The following is a 16134-nucleotide window of genomic DNA, read 5'->3' as shown; positions in this document are numbered from 1 at the left end:
AGCACCATAGGCTCGCAAAGGAGGAATGATGTCCCCACAGCACCCCAGAGCCACAGGTGGTGTCCGCTGAGGGGACTGGCCAGGGCACCGTGTCCTGCCCCACCATAGCTCCAATGCCAGTGCTGCCACCAGGATGTTGCTGGGGCTGAAAAACCAGGCATGAAGTCCTGGATGGGACTGGGCAGTGAGTGGGCAACCCTTGCCCACCCACCCACCCATATCACCATGGGGGCACCAACAGTGGCTTCTGGGGGCTTGTGGGACAGCTGGTGCTGGCAAAGTGGGGTGAGGGTAGCAGAGTGGGGTGGTGGTGGCTCATGGGGTGGCCAGCAGCAGCAAAGTGGGTGACTGGCTCCTTGAGGCTTGCCAGGTGGCAGAGGCAAGGGGAGCAGCAGTACGGTGGGTGTGGATCCCAGGGTCGCTCGAGGCAGCTGGCAGTGGTGAAGTGGAGCAGCAAGGGTGAAGTGGGGCAGCAGTGGCCCGTGGGGACTCGCGGGGTGATAGTGGCTCACGGACCCCGCGGCCGGTGTGCGTGGCGGTGTGGCGGGAGTGCGCTGGCGACTGGCCGGGCAGCACATCCCTCCCGGTCCCAGCGGATGAGCTAATAGAGGCCAGCTGGGCCCGGACCTTCCCCAGCCCCGCTCCCAGCCCGCAGCTGCAACTCTTCCGCTCCTCCACAGCCCTTTAACCCCCTCCCCGCCGGCGTTCCCCGTGGGCAGTCCCCTGCAAACAGCGTGGGGTTTGGAAGCCTCACGTGAACCTCACCAGCTGGGGCTTAGGAGGGTCCTGTCCTGTGGGGTCTCATCCTCTTGCAGGGCCCAACCCCCCCCTCCCTACCTGTAGGGTCCTACAAGGACTCAATCTGACTCTCAGCCCCACTGCCCCTCCCACATGGGTCCTGCTCACACACAGCCCCATGGAGTGGGAACACCAAGGAGTGGGATACCAGGAGGTGAACACCAAGGAGCAGTATTCCAAGAGTGGGATACCAGTGACAAGAGATGTCAGAATGGGGACACAGGTATGTGAGCATCAAGATGGGGACACGGAGGAGGGGGATGACAGGGATACCAGGGACTGAGATGCTAGGGACAGGGATGCTCCTGCATGTGGGTCTGGGGTGGCTGCCCAGGGCCAGTGGAGTCAGACTGGGGTAAAGGGAAGATTCATCGGCCACTGGGGCTGCTCCACTGACAGCAGCACAGTCAGATGGAACCAGTGAGAGCCATGCCCAGGACTGAGTCACCACACCCTGGCACAGGGGTCGCTGCCTGTCCTACACCAGGGTTGAAGAACTCCAGCAAGGCACTGGGCAGTGGCAAAGACTTCTCCAGCAACCTCCCCTGTGTCCCTGCATGTCCCACTGGCCTCATTCTCCTCCCACCAGTCCCAGACCCTCCTCCCAAAAACAAACCCCAGAATGGGCTAAAGGCTAAGGGCAACACTTGGAGCAGCACAAGGTCTTTGCTCTGTGGCCCAGGAGTCCCCCAGCTCCTCTACCCTCACTGTCCAACTGGGGCCAGTGTCCCTGTGCCCTTCCAGCATCTCCTCTGCCATCTCCCAGACCCTCAATCCCACAGGCTCAGCAGCTGGTTTCTCTCCTTGCTAGACACCTTCTTTGTCAGCGCTGGGCTGTAAAAGGGACTGCCATGGCCCCAGCCATGACCCCTTGCCACCCTACAGGCAGCTTCAGGAGTGAGCAGAGGGTCCTTGGATCCCTTCCCACCAGCAGGCAAGCAACCCCTACCCACCTTTCCAGAAATCAGCATGTACCGTCATCATAACTTTTTACTATAAAGATGTATTTACACGGAATAAATCTTTACAGACATTGGAGACAATCATCAGGGCCCAGCTAGAGCCAGAGCCCCTCCTTTGGTACATGGCAGTGCTTGACAGATATCCCAGTACCCCCCTGCTCCTGCTGTCCCACAGCGTGGGGCAGGCACAGGGGCCCAGAGCTCCACACTGTGTTCTGAGTGGGCACCCCACACCTCGGGGGTCCCCAGAAGGTGGGTCTGCCAGCGGGAAAGGGAGCCCACGCTCGCTGGGGAGGGCAGCTCACCCAAGGTGAGCACCATGGGAATAAATAGACTCGGGACAGTCTGTGTGCTCTGCCCCCCCGGCATGGGGGTGACAGAAGGCTGGGGCAGGGCCACGAGGGAACTCACAGCCCCCTGCGGAGAAGCTGCTCCGCCTGACAAAGTGCTTTGCGCAAAGCCCATGGTCCCAGCGGGCCGATGCCCAGGACAGCCCTGTGCCCACCGGGACAGGCAGCCCCCGGCCCTTCTGCAGGCAACCCGCTCCCAGCGGGAGGCGGACATAGGGGACAGGAGGCACCCATGGTGCCAGACAAGGTGCCGAGGCCACCAGGGACAGCCACAGGGAGGAGGTGATGCCAGCCGAGGGCTCACAGGTAGGACCCCACGCTCGGGGCCGGAGGATGAGCAGAGCAGGCGGGGACACGGAGATGGAAGCTGTGTCCATGGAATGCTGCTGGCAGCCCTGCAACGAGAGCAAACTCAGGTACGTGCCAGTTTCCTCTCGGCACCATCACACGTTCTCCCCGTGTCCCCCATGCCCCCCTGCATCTCACCTGGCTCAGAAGGGCATGGGACCCTTGTGGGAGAGCCGGGGCCGGGGCCGCCGGTACCTCCGCCAGCCCCCTGGCCTCTGTCCGGTCCCTCGCCGTGCACCCCGTGGCCGCACCAGCCTTGGGGCAAGGCCGTTCTGAGCATCCTTCCCGTCCGGCACCTGGCCCAGCGGTCCTGGGGAGGGCAGGAACAGCGTTAGCCGGGTGTACCCCCACGTGGGACAGGGACGACAGTGCCGTGGGGTTGCCTGGCGCCTGGTCGGCCGGTTTCCTGGATTGTCTCCAACAGGAGCCATCGCCGCCGAGTGCTTGCCGTGGTGGCCCGGCCACCTGTGCCCAGCATGGCCACCTCGTGTGGCCACGGCCACCAGCCTCACCATGTGGCTTAGGGCTGCCCAGAGTCCGCCTTCGGCCCCAGCCTTACCCACGGCCACATTCCGTGCTCCCCTCTGTGCCGGGGCCACTGAGACGCTCAGCCCCTCGCCCTGAGTCACTCCCCCGCATCCCCGGGGTGCCTGGTGGTGATGCTCTGGTCCCAGCTCGGCTCCCAGCACTGGTCCCGCTCCCTCGGCCTCGGAAGTGTCTGGCCAGGATGCTCTGATCCCACTACTGGTCCCAGCACTGGTCCCAGTCCCCTGGGGCGCCAGGCCGGTATGTTCTGGTCCCAGTTCCAGCATCGCCAGTCTCACACTCCCGCGGGGGCCGAGTGGCAGCTGGGGGCGGGGCCGAGCCCCGCGTGGGTTCCACCGCGGCACTCGGCGATGCCCGGGGCTGTCACTGCGGCTTCGGACGGTCCCGCTCCCGCTTTGCACGGGGGACCAAGGAGTTTTCGGCTCTGAAAAAGCGCTTTGTCCTCTCCAACCCGGCTACAGCGGATCCCGGCGGCACGGGCCGGAGTGCCGGTCCCTCCGCGTCCTCCCGCAGCCCGCGGCCACCCTGGCACGGTCCCCGCGGTCCCCTCCCTCCATCCCTCCCTCCATCCCTCGCTGCCTGCCCGGAGGTCCCAGCGGGAGCCCCGCTCTCACCGGGGGCAGCCAGGACGAGCCCCAGCAGCAGCAGCAGCAGCAGCAGCGGGGCCAGGAGGCGGCCTGGCGCGGCCATGGCGGGGGGCGGCGGGGGGGCGACGGGGGCGGCCGCCGGGGGAGCCGCATTTGTAGGCGGTGAGAGCCCGGCCCGGCCCCGCTGCCGCCCGTCATCGGGCCCCGGGCCCCCGGGGGGGTTCCGCCCCCCGCCCCGCCCCGCCGCCGGGACAACCCCCCCGGGGTTCCCCCATAGCCTAATCCCCCTCCCGGCACACCCTCTGGGGAATCCCCCACCTACAGCCCCCTCATTCCATCCCAAGTGCTCTGAGAACCCCCCAGCTTGTCCGAGGACCCCCCACTCAGTCCGGATCTGGGATCTGCTCCCAGCCTGGGCTTGGCCTCTGCACCCAGCCTGGCCCAGGACTCCTCACCCAGGTGGGCTCTGGGACCCCCGGATCTAGAATGGGCCAGGACCCCAACCCAACTGGGCTCTGGGAAACCCAAACCCAGAATGGGCCAGGACCCCCCACCCAGGTAAACTCTGGGACCCCTGGACCCAGAGTGGGCCAGAAACCCCCACCCGGGTGGACTCCAGGACCCCCCGACCCAGAATGGTCCAGGACCCCCATCCAGGTGGATTCCAGGACTCCCAGACCCAGAGTGGGCCACGACCCCCACCCAAGTTGAATTTGGACCTCTGCACCCAGAATGGCCCAGGTCACCCCACCCAGGCTGACTTTTGGACCCCTGTACCCAGAATGGCCCAGATTCTGCACCCGGAATGGTCCAGAACCCCTCAACCTGCCTGGATCTGGGACAGATCGCCCTACCCAGGCTGACTTTGGGACTCCCACATCCAGATGGCCCCCAGACCCCCATCCAGACTGGCCCTGGGACTCTACCTCCAGACTGTCCCACAAACTCCAACACTGCTGCCAACCTGGCCCAGGATCCCTGCATAGCCTGGATTCAGGATGCCCTCTCCCTTTCTGGCCCTGGACCCCTGCTCCCAGCCTGGCCCTTGGACCCTGGGACCCTCCAGCTCACCTGGCTCAGGCCCTCACTCTCAGCCCCCACTTCCCCTGGAATCCAAAGGAGGAGGAACCTGTCCTGTCTCCTTCATGCCCACAGACCCCTCCATCCCTGCTCCCCTACCTCCCCCAGCCAGGTGGTGCCCATGGAGGGATTGGCATGCAACCCATTCCAGGGTAGGGAGGAGAGTTATAAATCGGGACTGAATTGAGCCCAGGAGGAGGGGAAGGCAGGGGGGAAGGGGTTTAAAGTTTGGTTTCTTTTCTCATTACACTACTCTGATTTTATTGGAGATAAATAAATAAAAAGGAAGATTTAGATCAGAGATTAGGGAGAAATTCTTCCCTGTGAGGATGGTGAGGCTCTGGCACAGAGATGCTGTGGCTGCCCCATCCTTGGAAGTGTTCAAAGCCAGGTTGGACGGGGCTTGGAGCAGCCTGGTCTAGTGGAAGGTGTTCCTGCCCATGGCAGGGGGATGGAACTGGATGATCTTTACGGTCTCTTCAACCCAAACAGTTCTGTGATTCCATGATTTTATGAAATTCAATTTATTTCCCCAAACTGGTTCTGTTTTGCCTGTGCCAGTACCGAGTTGTCTTGGACAGTTGGTGTTTTGCCGGTCCTTATCTCAACCCTTTCCCTATATTTTCCCTCCCTGCCCATCTGAAGAGGGGCTGATGCAGAAGCTTTGGGGGTCACCTTGCATTTGGACCAGGATCAGCCCCCACAAGGTGGGTGACATCACCCCTCCAAAAGGTGTGTGACAAGTGCAGCTGTACCCTGGGATGGCCCCTGGCAATGGGGTGAGGGGAGATGTTCTGGACAGGGTGTGGGGACAGAGAGGGATGTATGGCAGGTCTATATGGGGGTGTGGAGGGTTGCAAGAGAGGCTGAACATGGTGAATGTGTGTTGGGCTGTGAGGATGGCTGGGGGACATTGTAAGGGGGCTACAGGGCACGGATGGTGAGGAGGGGCTGTACAGGGAGCGTGAGTACCATGCCAAAGCCCCTCGTGCTCTGTAGGTACTGCAGGAGGGGGTCATTCCCTGAGCCTGTTCCAGCTGTGCCCCCCACCCCTGGCCAGGCTCTCCCAGCCAGGGTCTCCTGCAGCTCCTGCTGTCGGTGCACTTTGGGGTCACTGCTCCCTGACAGCACTGCACCCCCAAACTGTGGTGTTCTTTCAGGGGGGCAGGAGCTGGAACCCCATCCTTGCATGCCAACTACTGGGCTCTGGAGTGATGTGGGAATCCCCCAGCCCACCTCCTGGGCAGGCATTACTAGGCAGACCCTGTCTGCCAGGGCATTCTCAGGGATCCTGGCAGCAGCATCCCGATGCCACCGCTGGCTTCCGCATTCCTGCGCCCGCACACCCTCCCGCGCCGCGTCCTGTTTGCCGGGCGCGTCACCCCGGCCTGAGTCACCCCGCGGCCTCTGCAGGTGACGGAAGGCCAACAATAGCCCACAAAGGGAGGATGTCCCTCCGAAGCCTTCCTCCGGCTCGTCTTCGAGGAAATCTCCCGCGGGAGGGACGGGCCCCACCGGACGTGCAGTGGCCAAGGAGCTTCGTCCTGTTGACGTGGGCTCAGAGAGGCACGCGGTCCCGGGGGTCCCCAGGGACAGCCGGTGACACCCCCCTGTGCTGGCTGAGGAGGAGGGATGTGCAGCCACTGTGCCCATGGGGATGGGACAACTGTAGCCCCATCTCCTGGATGTGGCATCGGGAATGGCATCAAGAATGGCACCAGAAAAGATAGCATCAGGAGTGGCACCAGGGTTGATGGCATCAGGGGTGGCATCAAAAATGACATTGAGAATGGCATTGGGGAAGCATCAGCAGCGATGGCATTGCAATGTGGAGCTCAGATGCTGGGAATAAGAGGATCGGGACCCCCATCACCATGGGTACCCCATGGAAGCAGGGTGCAGCCATGTGGTGAGTGGTTCAGCCCTCCCTTGGCCCAGACACGGCAGATGGATCATTAGTGCTTGTCACTAACAAGTAGGATGGCAGCAAAGTGCTGCCTGACCGTCCCCACAGCACTGCATCCCATCCTTGGAAAACTACCATAGCAAACCGTAGTTTTGGGGTCACCCTGTCTCCCCTCCCTCCTCTGTGCCTCTGCTGGGGACCCCCATCTGCCCTCTCCTGGGGTCCCCTGAGAGGAGGGGACCAGAGGGTGATGCTGGACACAAGCAGCCTGAGAGCATTCATGACATAAGCGTTCCAGGGCTCATGAGGCATGGGATGGTTGTGCGATCACCCGGCTCTGCTGCTGCCGGAGCTGCAGAATGGACAGGGACAGAGGACACGACAGGACAGCGAGACACGGGACAGGGGTCTGTGCGGCTGCACGGCGCAGTCCTGGTGCCACCTCGTGGTGAGCAGGGTCCCAGTGCCACAGCTGGACAGTCGGAGCCGTGTCACAGCCGGATGATGTGACAGCTGGACAGGCAGTGCAGGGACACAGCCGGATAATGTAGGGACCCAGCTGGACAGTCCCTGCAGTGACGCAGCTGGACAGTCCCTGCTGGACAGGTGGAGAGGGAACAGAGTTGGAGAGTCACTAAGAGGGTAGGATGGGTAAATGCTTGCCTGTTCAAAGGACCGTGAAGTGCCACTGGGAAGGGGCAGCAGCTCAGAGGGTTCATGGTACCAGATGGACCTGGCTGTGTCTCGCCTTGAGGCCGAGCCTGTGAGAACTGGGGTGAGATGGTGCAGGGACCCCTGGCCCAGGAAGTGGGGATCACATCCCAAGGATCTTCATGGACTGTGGCGAGCAGCAATCCTGTAGGGAGTGCTCCAAGAAGCCCCAACCTGAGCAGGGATGTGAGTCTCTGGGGACAAACTTTCTGGCAGGGCTCATTGCAAAATGACAAGCCAGGGTGGTTTTAAATTAAAGAGAGTTGGTGTGGATTAGATGTAGGGGGAAAATTCTTCCCTATGAGAGTGTTGATGCCCTGGCACAGGTTGCTCAGAGAAGTTGTGGCTGCCCCATCCCTGGAAGTGTCCAAGGCCAGGTTGGAAGGGGCTTGGAGCAACCTGGTCTAGCAGAAGGTATCCCTGCCCATGGCAGGGGGTCAAAACTAGAGGATCTCTTAATGTCACTTCCAACCCATATCAGTCTATGACTCTATGATCTGTCCCAGATGAGGATGTGCATCCATCCCTGAAGGTCCATGCCCATGCCGGAGGTGTATACCTCCACCACCTGTGGTAGCAGCTCTGCCCCTCATCCAACCTTTCTTTCCACAACCAGAGTCATTAAAGCCACTGGAGGAAGCACCTACACAATAAAGGACAGGCCTCGGGGTAAAGGCTCGTTATGACGAACATAATGAGGTTTAAGCAAGGCAGATGAGCAGAGGTGTGGAGCTGATGGACCTGGCAGAACAAAGGGCACATCCCAGCGGGATCCTCCCATGGAGCACAGGTCCTTGTGAAGCCTCAGAGGTGGCTGCTGGTCCTGGGCTGTGGACAGGTGCTGGTGAGCCCCTGCATGGCTTAGTCATCACCCTCCCCTTCCACACATATATCCGCCAGCACAGGGGCTGCTCCATGCTGACACATGGCTGATGTGCCCTGTGCTGGTGTCTCTGACATAACCCACTGAGCACTCTGGATTTATCATCCCTGTTACCCCAATAGCAGGACCACGCGCTCTCACCAGCACTGAGATCACCCTCTGCTCTCTTTCCAGACTTTGTGCATATTCCTGCTTCCCAGAAACCTACACCCCACACCAAGCTGGACTCAGCTGTCTCTCCCAAGCTCTGTCCCTTTTCCATGTCATTGCCCAAGCTATGAGATGGGATGCAGCACCACATGTCCATCCCTGCTCCTGCAGCCCATGGGTGCCTGTGGCAGACGTTGGGTACCTGTATCAGGTGTTGGGTGCCCATGTCAGATGATGGGTGTCCATACTGGATGCTGTTTGACCCCCAGCCAGCTCCCTCAGGCCAGGGAGGCCCAGCAAGACCTGTCCCCTCCCTAGAGCACTAGGGGTATTTCTGCACCACCACCTCCAATCCATCTGCAGGTGGGGGAACCCACAGCCAGCTGAAGGCCACAAGGATTCTTGCCTTGCCCTGCCTGCTCCTCTCCCGTCCCCTTCTTGTTCCACATCCCTGGGAGCTCAGGGCTCCCCAGTGGGGATATTGGCTGCTTCCCATCTGCTGCTGAACTTTATGTCCCTTGCCAAATGGATGCAGCAGTTTGGAGTAAGAGCAAGATGGACACTGACGTGTTGCTTGGTGTTATCCATCTTTTCCCTGGAGTAAGTATCGTGCTGGTGCAGGGTCACTGACACTGTTACTGCAGCCTCAGTGGAAAAACAGCCATGCCAAAAAACGGGGAGCCCAGCCATGGCTGGGGGATACAACACTGTGTGTTCTCAAGACCCCGCCAGCTACAGGAGCCACAGACTGGGGTGGGTGTCACCAGTGTGCTGAGTGTCCTGCCAGCTCCCAGTCCTGCTCACCAGGAGGATGGGTACAGTGCCCTCCCTGACAGCTGTAATGGTTGGCAATGATGATGGGGTACCCCACACAGACATTGTGTCTGTCAGCCCCAATCTCAGGGTGTTGGGGTGGGGATTGCAATGTGCCAGGGGGATGCTCTGCATGGCTCCATGTCTTGTGGAGGAGGAGGGATGGCTCAAGAGACTGACTGGCTCAGGGCCTGGCTGGCCCTTGCCCCAGAGACCCCTCATCAGCTCTTCATGGCTCCAGGAAACAGGAGTTCCACAGGAAGAAAAGACTTTCCCTGCCTTCTCCCTGGCCACCAGGCTGTGCCAGGCTGAGCTGGCATGCTCCCACCTCTGCTCCCGCAGGATCTTTGGACTTTGTGCTGATTTTGCTGTTTGCTTTTATTTAGCAGCTGAAATTGCTTTCCATGGAAAGGACAACAACACCCACATGGGCTGGGGCCTCGTCCCTCCCATCCCACATCCCTCTGCCCCTGGGGCAAAGACACAGGAGGAAGGACCTGTCACACACAGTGTCCCCTTGGCTCCCTGTCCTGCTGGGCACTGCCAGGGTAGCCATGTGTACCCTGCACTGGATCGCAGTCTGGGCACTCCTGCTCCACGGTATGCCAGAGGGATGAGCTGGGTGCTGGGATGGGACGACATATCTGGGACTCTCAGGAACCAGGCAGAGGATGTGGGATGTCCTAGGCACAGCTCTGGGTGAAGCAGGGGGGGGTTCACCCCTGGGGCAGGAGTGGGGCTGTGCCAAGTGGCTCACCCTGGCCCCCTGCCCCAGAGACAGGCTCAGGGCAGGTGATGGGTAAGGAGCAGCCCCCAGGGTGCAGGGAGCAGGCACCCAAAGCCCCTCCCTGTGCTGAGGGTGACCCCATCCTGCATTATCCCATGGACACAAGTTGGGTACCCCTGGCCCAAGGTGAAGAGCCAGGTGGTAGCTGGTGATGGAGAGCTCAGGGAGTGGCGGTTCTGGCAGTGGCACCCGGTGCTGAGCAGCCCTGGGCAGGGGCCAGGTCTGGCTGGGCATGACCCCACTGTCAGCCAGCTCCTCTGACAGCCCCAGTGCTGGGTTGCTCCAGACAAGCTCCTACCAACCCTGTCCCTGCTCCCAGGCATGGTGAGCAGCAGCTGTTCTCTGTGATGATCCCACCGTGCCATAGGCACTGGGAGATTTACTTCCTCTTCAGCCCGGTGTTGGCACTGTTTTTGACCCACTATTCCTGGGTCTAAAACTCAGGAAAACAGGTTTATGTAAAAAGCCTCAAAGCTGGGCTGGCTGGTGTTTGGGGCTGGGGTCAAGGGTCACAGATGGCTGGTGCAGTTCTGGGCTGGAGCAAGGGGCCAGCAGGACCCCAGGCTGCAGCTTGAGGCTCCTGGGTGTCGCCGCACCCACAGGCTGTGCCGCAGGGCAGGTGCCACAGGCTCCTTCCACCAGGAATGACATCCGGGATTGCTCCACGGACCCACCGGTGAGCCCTGACTTGCTGCCCTTCCCTGTTCCTGAGACTCCCTGCATGGCGTCTCCCCCCAGTCACAGCTCATGTCCTTCTGTGCCACCAGTACCTGCCACCAACAGCCACCAACACGACAGCACGGCTGGCAGCACTGCGGGACACCATGCAGGCCCACAGCGTCCACGCCTACATCGTGCCCTCCACGGATGCCCACATGGTAAGGCAGGAGCTCCCCGTGCCCCTGGGGACCTGCTCCCCACTGTCATCCACAGCCACCTCTCACAGCTCCATCCTGACTCCAGAACGAGTACATCTCCAAGCGGGATGCCCGGCTGGGCTGGCTCACTGGCTTCACCGGCTCTGCAGGTGAGTGCAACCCCCAACCCTGGGGTCCCTGCTTGGGAGGCAAGCACCACCCTTCCTTCTGGTCCTCATCCCTGGGGATCCATGGGCAGGGCATGGTCCCTCTCCCTGAAGGCTCCTGGGGGTCCCTGCAAGCTGCAGGGAGAGAAGGAGAAGAGAGGTGGCCCCTGAGCCCCCACTCCTGTCCCAGGCACCAGTGTGGTGACACAGGACAAGGCTGCCCTGTGGACTGACAGCCGCTACTGGACCCAGGCAGAGCGGGAACTGGACTGCAACTGGGAGCTGCAGAGGACAAGTCAGTGGGGAGCAGGATGGAGGGCTTCTGAGTCCCCTCACTCTCAGGAGCCCCCCCAGCCCCTGCCACAGCCTCCTCTGGGCTCAGCACAGACTGGGACATGGTGTGTCCTCGCAGTGCCACCCAGCTCTCTCCTGCAGCCTGGATCGAGTCCATTGCAATGTGGATCCTGGAGGCGGTTCCCGTGGGGGGGAACATCAGCTTGGACCCGTTCCTCTTCTCCATCGGTAGGTCTGGCTGACAGCAGGGGTCACCCTGCCCACGGGAAGGCAGGCCCTGGGTATGGAATTATCAGGTGCCCCCACCTGCGAGATGCTTCCCATTCCAGCCACCTGGAACAGCTACAATCAGGCTCTGCAAGGCTCTGGTCGGATCCTCCTTCCCCTCGACACCAACCTCGTGGATCAGGTGTGGGGTGACCAGAGACCCCCTCCCTCCTCCAGCGAGATTTACAGCCTCCCGGCAGCATTCACAGGTATGACCCCAGCCTCCCCACAGCTGCTGGGTGGACACTCACCTGCAGCACTCCCAGCCCAGGGGCATGGTGGTCCCTGCACTGAGCCGACCACTTGCCCCGCTCCCAGGGAGCAGCTGGCAGGAGAAGGTGGCCGGGATCCGGCAGCAGATGGAGCAGCACGTGCGGCGTCCCACGGCTGTGCTGTTGTCAGGGCTGGAGGAGACAGCCTGTAAGTACCCCTGGCACTGCGGCGGATGCCAAGGCAGATGCCGTGGGCTCCAAGCCCTGGGGGTGGGAATGTAGTGGCAGTCACAGGCAGAGAGGTCCCTTTCCTGACAGGGCTCTTCAACCTCCGTGGAGATGACATCCCCTACAACCCTGTCTTCTACTCCTACACCCTCCTGACCATCACTAACATAAGGTGGGCAGCATTTCGCTGCGGACACAGGGAATGGAGGGGGCTCACAACCCAATCCACTTCCACCTTTCCCTTCCTGAGCCAGCCCCCACGGGACTCTCCACCCAGCCCCGCTGCCTCAGTCCTTAGCCCCACATCTTTCCCAATCCATCCCCCTCTCCCAGCCACCTTGAGCACACTTCCTTCCCGCAACGCCTGAGGGAGGGCTCCTCCCATTCCCCACCCCGCATCCCCTCTGAGTCCTCCAGCGCCCTCCTCTCCGCTGCTGTGGCTGGGCTCGGGGGCACCAAAGGCAGCAGGTGACCCCCATGTCTGTGCCCGCCCCGTGCTGCCCCCTCCCCAGCCTGTTCGTGGAGGGGTCACGACTGGCGGCGGCGGCGCGGGAGTCCCTGCGCTCCGACTGCCCGGGGCCGCTGTGTGTGGAGCTCCGGGAGTACGGGCAGGTGAGCGCCCACCTGAGCAGCTACACCCGGGAAAACGTCACCGTGTGGCTGGGCACCGAGTACACCACCTACGGCCTCTACGGCATCATCCCCCAGGTGGGCACTGCCGCGTGGCAGCAGCGACACCGCGCACTGAGCCTGCCGTGGGGCACGCACGTCCTGCAGGCTGGGGGACGGCCCCGTGTCACCGCGTTGTGGCAGCCCCTGTGGCCTGAGGGGACAGGTGGCCATAGCATCTTCTGCCTGCCCCCGCAGGAAAAGCTGCTGGAGGAGAGCTACTCACCTGTCATGACGGCCAAGGCTGTGAAAAACACGCACGAGCAGGAGATGCTGCGAGCCGCCCATGTGAGGGCTGTCCCTGTCCCCACAGCCCCCTGCACAGTGACGGGGACACTCGGGGGCATGGGGTGCTGATGTCCTCTCCCGGGTGCCCCAGGTCCGGGATGCAGTGGCCGTCATCCAGTACCTGCTGTGGCTGGAGAAGGCGGTCCCACAGGGGCAGGTGAACGAGTTTTCAGGGGCTCAGCACATCGATGCCCTCCGCTGGTCAGTGCTGCCCCCACAGCCCCCCATGCCCAGTGAAGGGCAGTCAGGGACCCCCAGCACCTCCCTCCCTCCCTGCTGCCTTCCAGGGCTCAGGAGCACAGCCACGGGCCCAGCTTTGAGTCCATCTCAGCCAGCGGGCTCAATGCAGCGCTGGCCCACTACAGGTATGGCCAGGGCAGTGGTGGGCAGAGGGCAGTGGGCAGTGGGCAGCTGGAAGAGGGCTCTGACCTTCCTTGCAGCCCCTCCAATGAGAGCAGCCGGACACTGTCTGCAGGAGAGATGTACCTCTTTGACACTGGAGGGCAGTATCTGTGAGTAGCTTTTAACAGAGACCCCTCCCCATCACGGCCCCACATCCAGGGGCCCCCAAAGCCAGCACTGGGACTTCACCGCCCCCATTCACATCCCCGCTTTGCAGGGATGGGACAACAGACATCACTCGGACAGTGCATTGGGGTGAGCCCACCCCACTTCAGAAGGTACCAGCCTGTCATCCAGCACCCCTCTTGGCTGTCCAGGACCCCCCTGCACTGCCCAGGACTCCCTGTGGCACTTGCCACCACAGTCCCAGCCAGGACTGGATTTGCTGGGGTGGGTGTCCGGGCACCACCGTGCTCACCCGCCCTGTGCCCCTGCAGGAAGCCTACACCCGTGTGCTGATGGGCAACATCGACCTCTCCCGCCTCGTCTTCCCATCCAACACAGCAGGTGGGTGCCAAAATCAGCATTGCGCAGCCTGGCCCTGCTCAGGACTACTGACACTGGGAGCAGGAGGGCAGAGTTTTCAGCCCCCATCCAACCCCTTCATTCCCCAGGGAGAACGGTGGAGTCCTTCGCCCGCCGGGCACTCTGGGAGGTTGGACTCAACTACGGCCATGGAACCGGCCATGGCATTGGCAACTTCCTCTCAGTCCACGAGTGTAGGTGGCACTGGCAGTGGTGCTGGGCTTGTGGGCTGGGCTGTAGGGACAGGGACAAGGACAGGAACTCATTGGGGTATTGTCATCACCCAGTGCAGCCTCTTTCTAGGAGTGGGTCCTCTACCTGCAGTGTGCTGTGGTCCTTTTCAGGGTGACTCCCTGATCCTTGCCAGGGTGACTCCCATCCATCTTACCGGGATGATCTAGTGATCCTTGTCATGGTGTCACCATAGTTCTTGCGTTGGTGGCTACATGGTGATTCTTGGCATCACCTACAGTCCTTGTGTTGGGCCCTTGGTTCTCTCTGGTGTGGCACCTTGGGTCTTGCCAGGGTGTACCTGCAGCGCACACCATCCCTGGAATTCTCACCCACCCCATGTCCCTGCAGGGCCCGTGGGCTTCCAGTCCAACAATGTGCCACTGGTGGCTGGAATGTTCACCTCCATCGGTACGTCCCACCACCCTGGCCAGTGCCACGGCTGTCTGGGACAACACCAGCCTGAAGGCCAGGGAGGGGCTGTCAGCTCTCAGCCCCACTCAGGGGCGAGATTTGGCCCTGCTGGGGTGAGTTAGGGGGAGACATCGGGGCTGTAGGCTCACCAGGTGCCTTCTCTGCCCTCAGAGCCTGGATACTACCGGGATGGTGAGTTTGGGATCCGCATTGAGGATGTTGCACTCGTGGTGGAGGCACAGACCAAGGTAGGGCGATGGGGCTGGGGCCATGAGGGTGGCACAGCATGGGGAGCTGCATCAAGTCAGGGGTGTGGCCCCCCGGCGCAGCACCCATGACACCTCTCTATGGCAGCACCAGAGTGAGAAGCCTTTCCTGACCTTTGAGGTGGTGTCCTTGGTGCCCTACGACCGCAAACTCATCGACCTCAGTCTCCTGTCCCCAGAGCAGGTATGGGGGTGGTGCTCAGAGTAGAGAGCAGAGCAGGGATGTGAGGTCAGCACAGGAGAGCGACAGGGGCTGGGGAGTGGATGCAACAGGAAGCCAGGACCATGGCATGAGGTTGGAGCGGGTAAATGAGGATGGAGAAGGATGGATGGAGAGGGATAACAGGGTCTGCAGGGGGGGGCTGGTGATCAGGGTGTGGGGCAGCTGGACGGGGAGGGCCAAAGGGGTGGCAGCATCCAGGGCAGCCCCCCTCCAGTGCCCCGCCGTGCCTGACTGCAGATCCAGTACCTAAACTCCTACTACAAGAGGATCCGTGACAGCGTGGGGCCAGAGCTGCGGCGGCAGCAGCTGGAGGAGGAGTACAAGTGGCTGCAGGAGAGCACCAAGCCCTTCCCAGTGGGCAGCAGCATCACCACCACTGGCACAGCGGGCATGCTGGCCCTCACCTCGCTGCTCTCAGTGCTGCTCAGTGGGCTGCAGGGGTGACCCGCGCCGATGGCCTCACCACCCCGTCTCCTGCCGCAGCTGGTTCTTCCTCTGGGCTCACTTCCGGTTTTTTTGTTGTTTTCTATTTGCTCGTTTGTGATTAAACATGAGCAATGGGGGCGGGGGCTGTGCCCTGCTGTGCCTGATGTACTGCTTGCTGCCTCACCAGTGGATGTGGGGCTGGAGTCTTGCTCCACATGACCCCCAACTCCACTTCTGTGACCCTGTTTGTGCCTCCTGCCTTGCCCTGGGGTGGCCAAGCCAATGTTCACATCGAGGAGATGGGTTTGGGCAGCACGTAATTCTGGGGCAAAAGATGGAGGAATTGGAGTGAGAGGGTGCAGAGCTGTCAGCCCAATTGGGGACATCCCTGCAGGCGCCAGCAGTGGGGTGCCCATGAGCATGTCCCATCTGGGTGTGATGCCGAGCTGGGAGGACTTCCAGATGCAGGGGACACAGGGGACATCCCTGACCAGGTGTCACACAGGGCTTGGCCATCATGATGGGCAGGATGAGCAGGCACAGGGGTGGGCATGGCAGAGGGGTTGGAGACGGTCAGCCTTTGCAGGGCTGGGGACCGCTGTTCCCACCTGCAGCATGGCCGAGGGGTGTCAGGGCACGGGCACCATCCCCACCCCGGGGGCCCCGGGCAGGGCAGCAGTTCCGTGGAAGGGTTTCCTTCCTCCTGCCCCAGCCCGCGCCCCAGCAGCCGCCCCGAGCACGGCT

General features: G+C 62.0%; 2 protein-coding genes across 2 annotated transcripts; one reads left to right on the top strand and one right to left on the bottom strand.

The window, feature by feature from the left end:
• Window positions 1-1813: 1813 nt before the first annotated feature.
• Window positions 1814-3697, bottom strand: APLN (apelin). The gene is made up of 3 exons (XM_071569549.1): window positions 3619-3697; window positions 2597-2768; window positions 1814-2505 (listed from the first exon to the last, which is right to left on the bottom strand). Exons 1-2 carry the CDS (start codon window positions 3692-3694, stop codon window positions 2602-2604), a joined length of 243 nt encoding a protein of 80 aa, XP_071425650.1. The 5' UTR covers window positions 3695-3697; the 3' UTR covers window positions 1814-2505; window positions 2597-2601.
• Window positions 3698-9549: 5852 nt separating this feature from the next.
• XPNPEP2 (X-prolyl aminopeptidase 2) lies at window positions 9550-15554 on the top strand. The gene is made up of 21 exons (XM_071569213.1): window positions 9550-9734; window positions 10524-10597; window positions 10689-10799; window positions 10885-10948; window positions 11136-11240; window positions 11381-11467; window positions 11569-11715; window positions 11825-11926; window positions 12037-12118; window positions 12459-12654; window positions 12814-12903; window positions 12995-13104; window positions 13191-13268; window positions 13344-13415; window positions 13523-13583; window positions 13743-13812; window positions 13920-14024; window positions 14413-14472; window positions 14647-14723; window positions 14830-14925; window positions 15202-15554. Exons 1-21 carry the CDS (start codon window positions 9689-9691, stop codon window positions 15406-15408), a joined length of 2040 nt encoding a protein of 679 aa, XP_071425314.1. The 5' UTR covers window positions 9550-9688; the 3' UTR covers window positions 15409-15554.
• The last annotated feature ends 580 nt before the right edge of the window (window positions 15555-16134 follow it).

The sequence above is a fragment of the Pithys albifrons genome, chromosome 14 (genome assembly GCF_047495875.1).
Source record: "Pithys albifrons albifrons isolate INPA30051 chromosome 14, PitAlb_v1, whole genome shotgun sequence".
NCBI lineage: Eukaryota > Metazoa > Chordata > Aves > Passeriformes > Thamnophilidae > Pithys > Pithys albifrons.
The sequence above is the reverse complement of the archived record's forward strand: the minus strand, read 5'-3'. Positions and strand labels throughout refer to the sequence as shown.

Bases quoted from the DNA above. Each gene is read 5' to 3' on its own strand.
- APLN (XM_071569549.1), bottom strand. From the start codon at position 3,694: ATGGCCGCGCCAGGCCGCCTCCTGGCCCCGCTGCTGCTGCTGCTGCTG. The intron at 2,769-3,618 runs GTGAGAGCGGGG...TGCCCTCCCCAG, and splicing joins GCTCGTCCTGGCTGCCCCCG to GACCGCTGGGCCAGGTGCCG.
- XPNPEP2 (XM_071569213.1), top strand. From the start codon at position 9,689: ATGTGTACCCTGCACTGGATCGCAGTCTGGGCACTCCTGCTCCACG. The intron at 10,800-10,884 runs GTAAGGCAGGAG...TCCTGACTCCAG, and splicing joins CCTCCACGGATGCCCACATG to AACGAGTACATCTCCAAGCG. The intron at 12,655-12,813 runs GTGGGCACTGCC...CTGCCCCCGCAG, and splicing joins TCTACGGCATCATCCCCCAG to GAAAAGCTGCTGGAGGAGAG.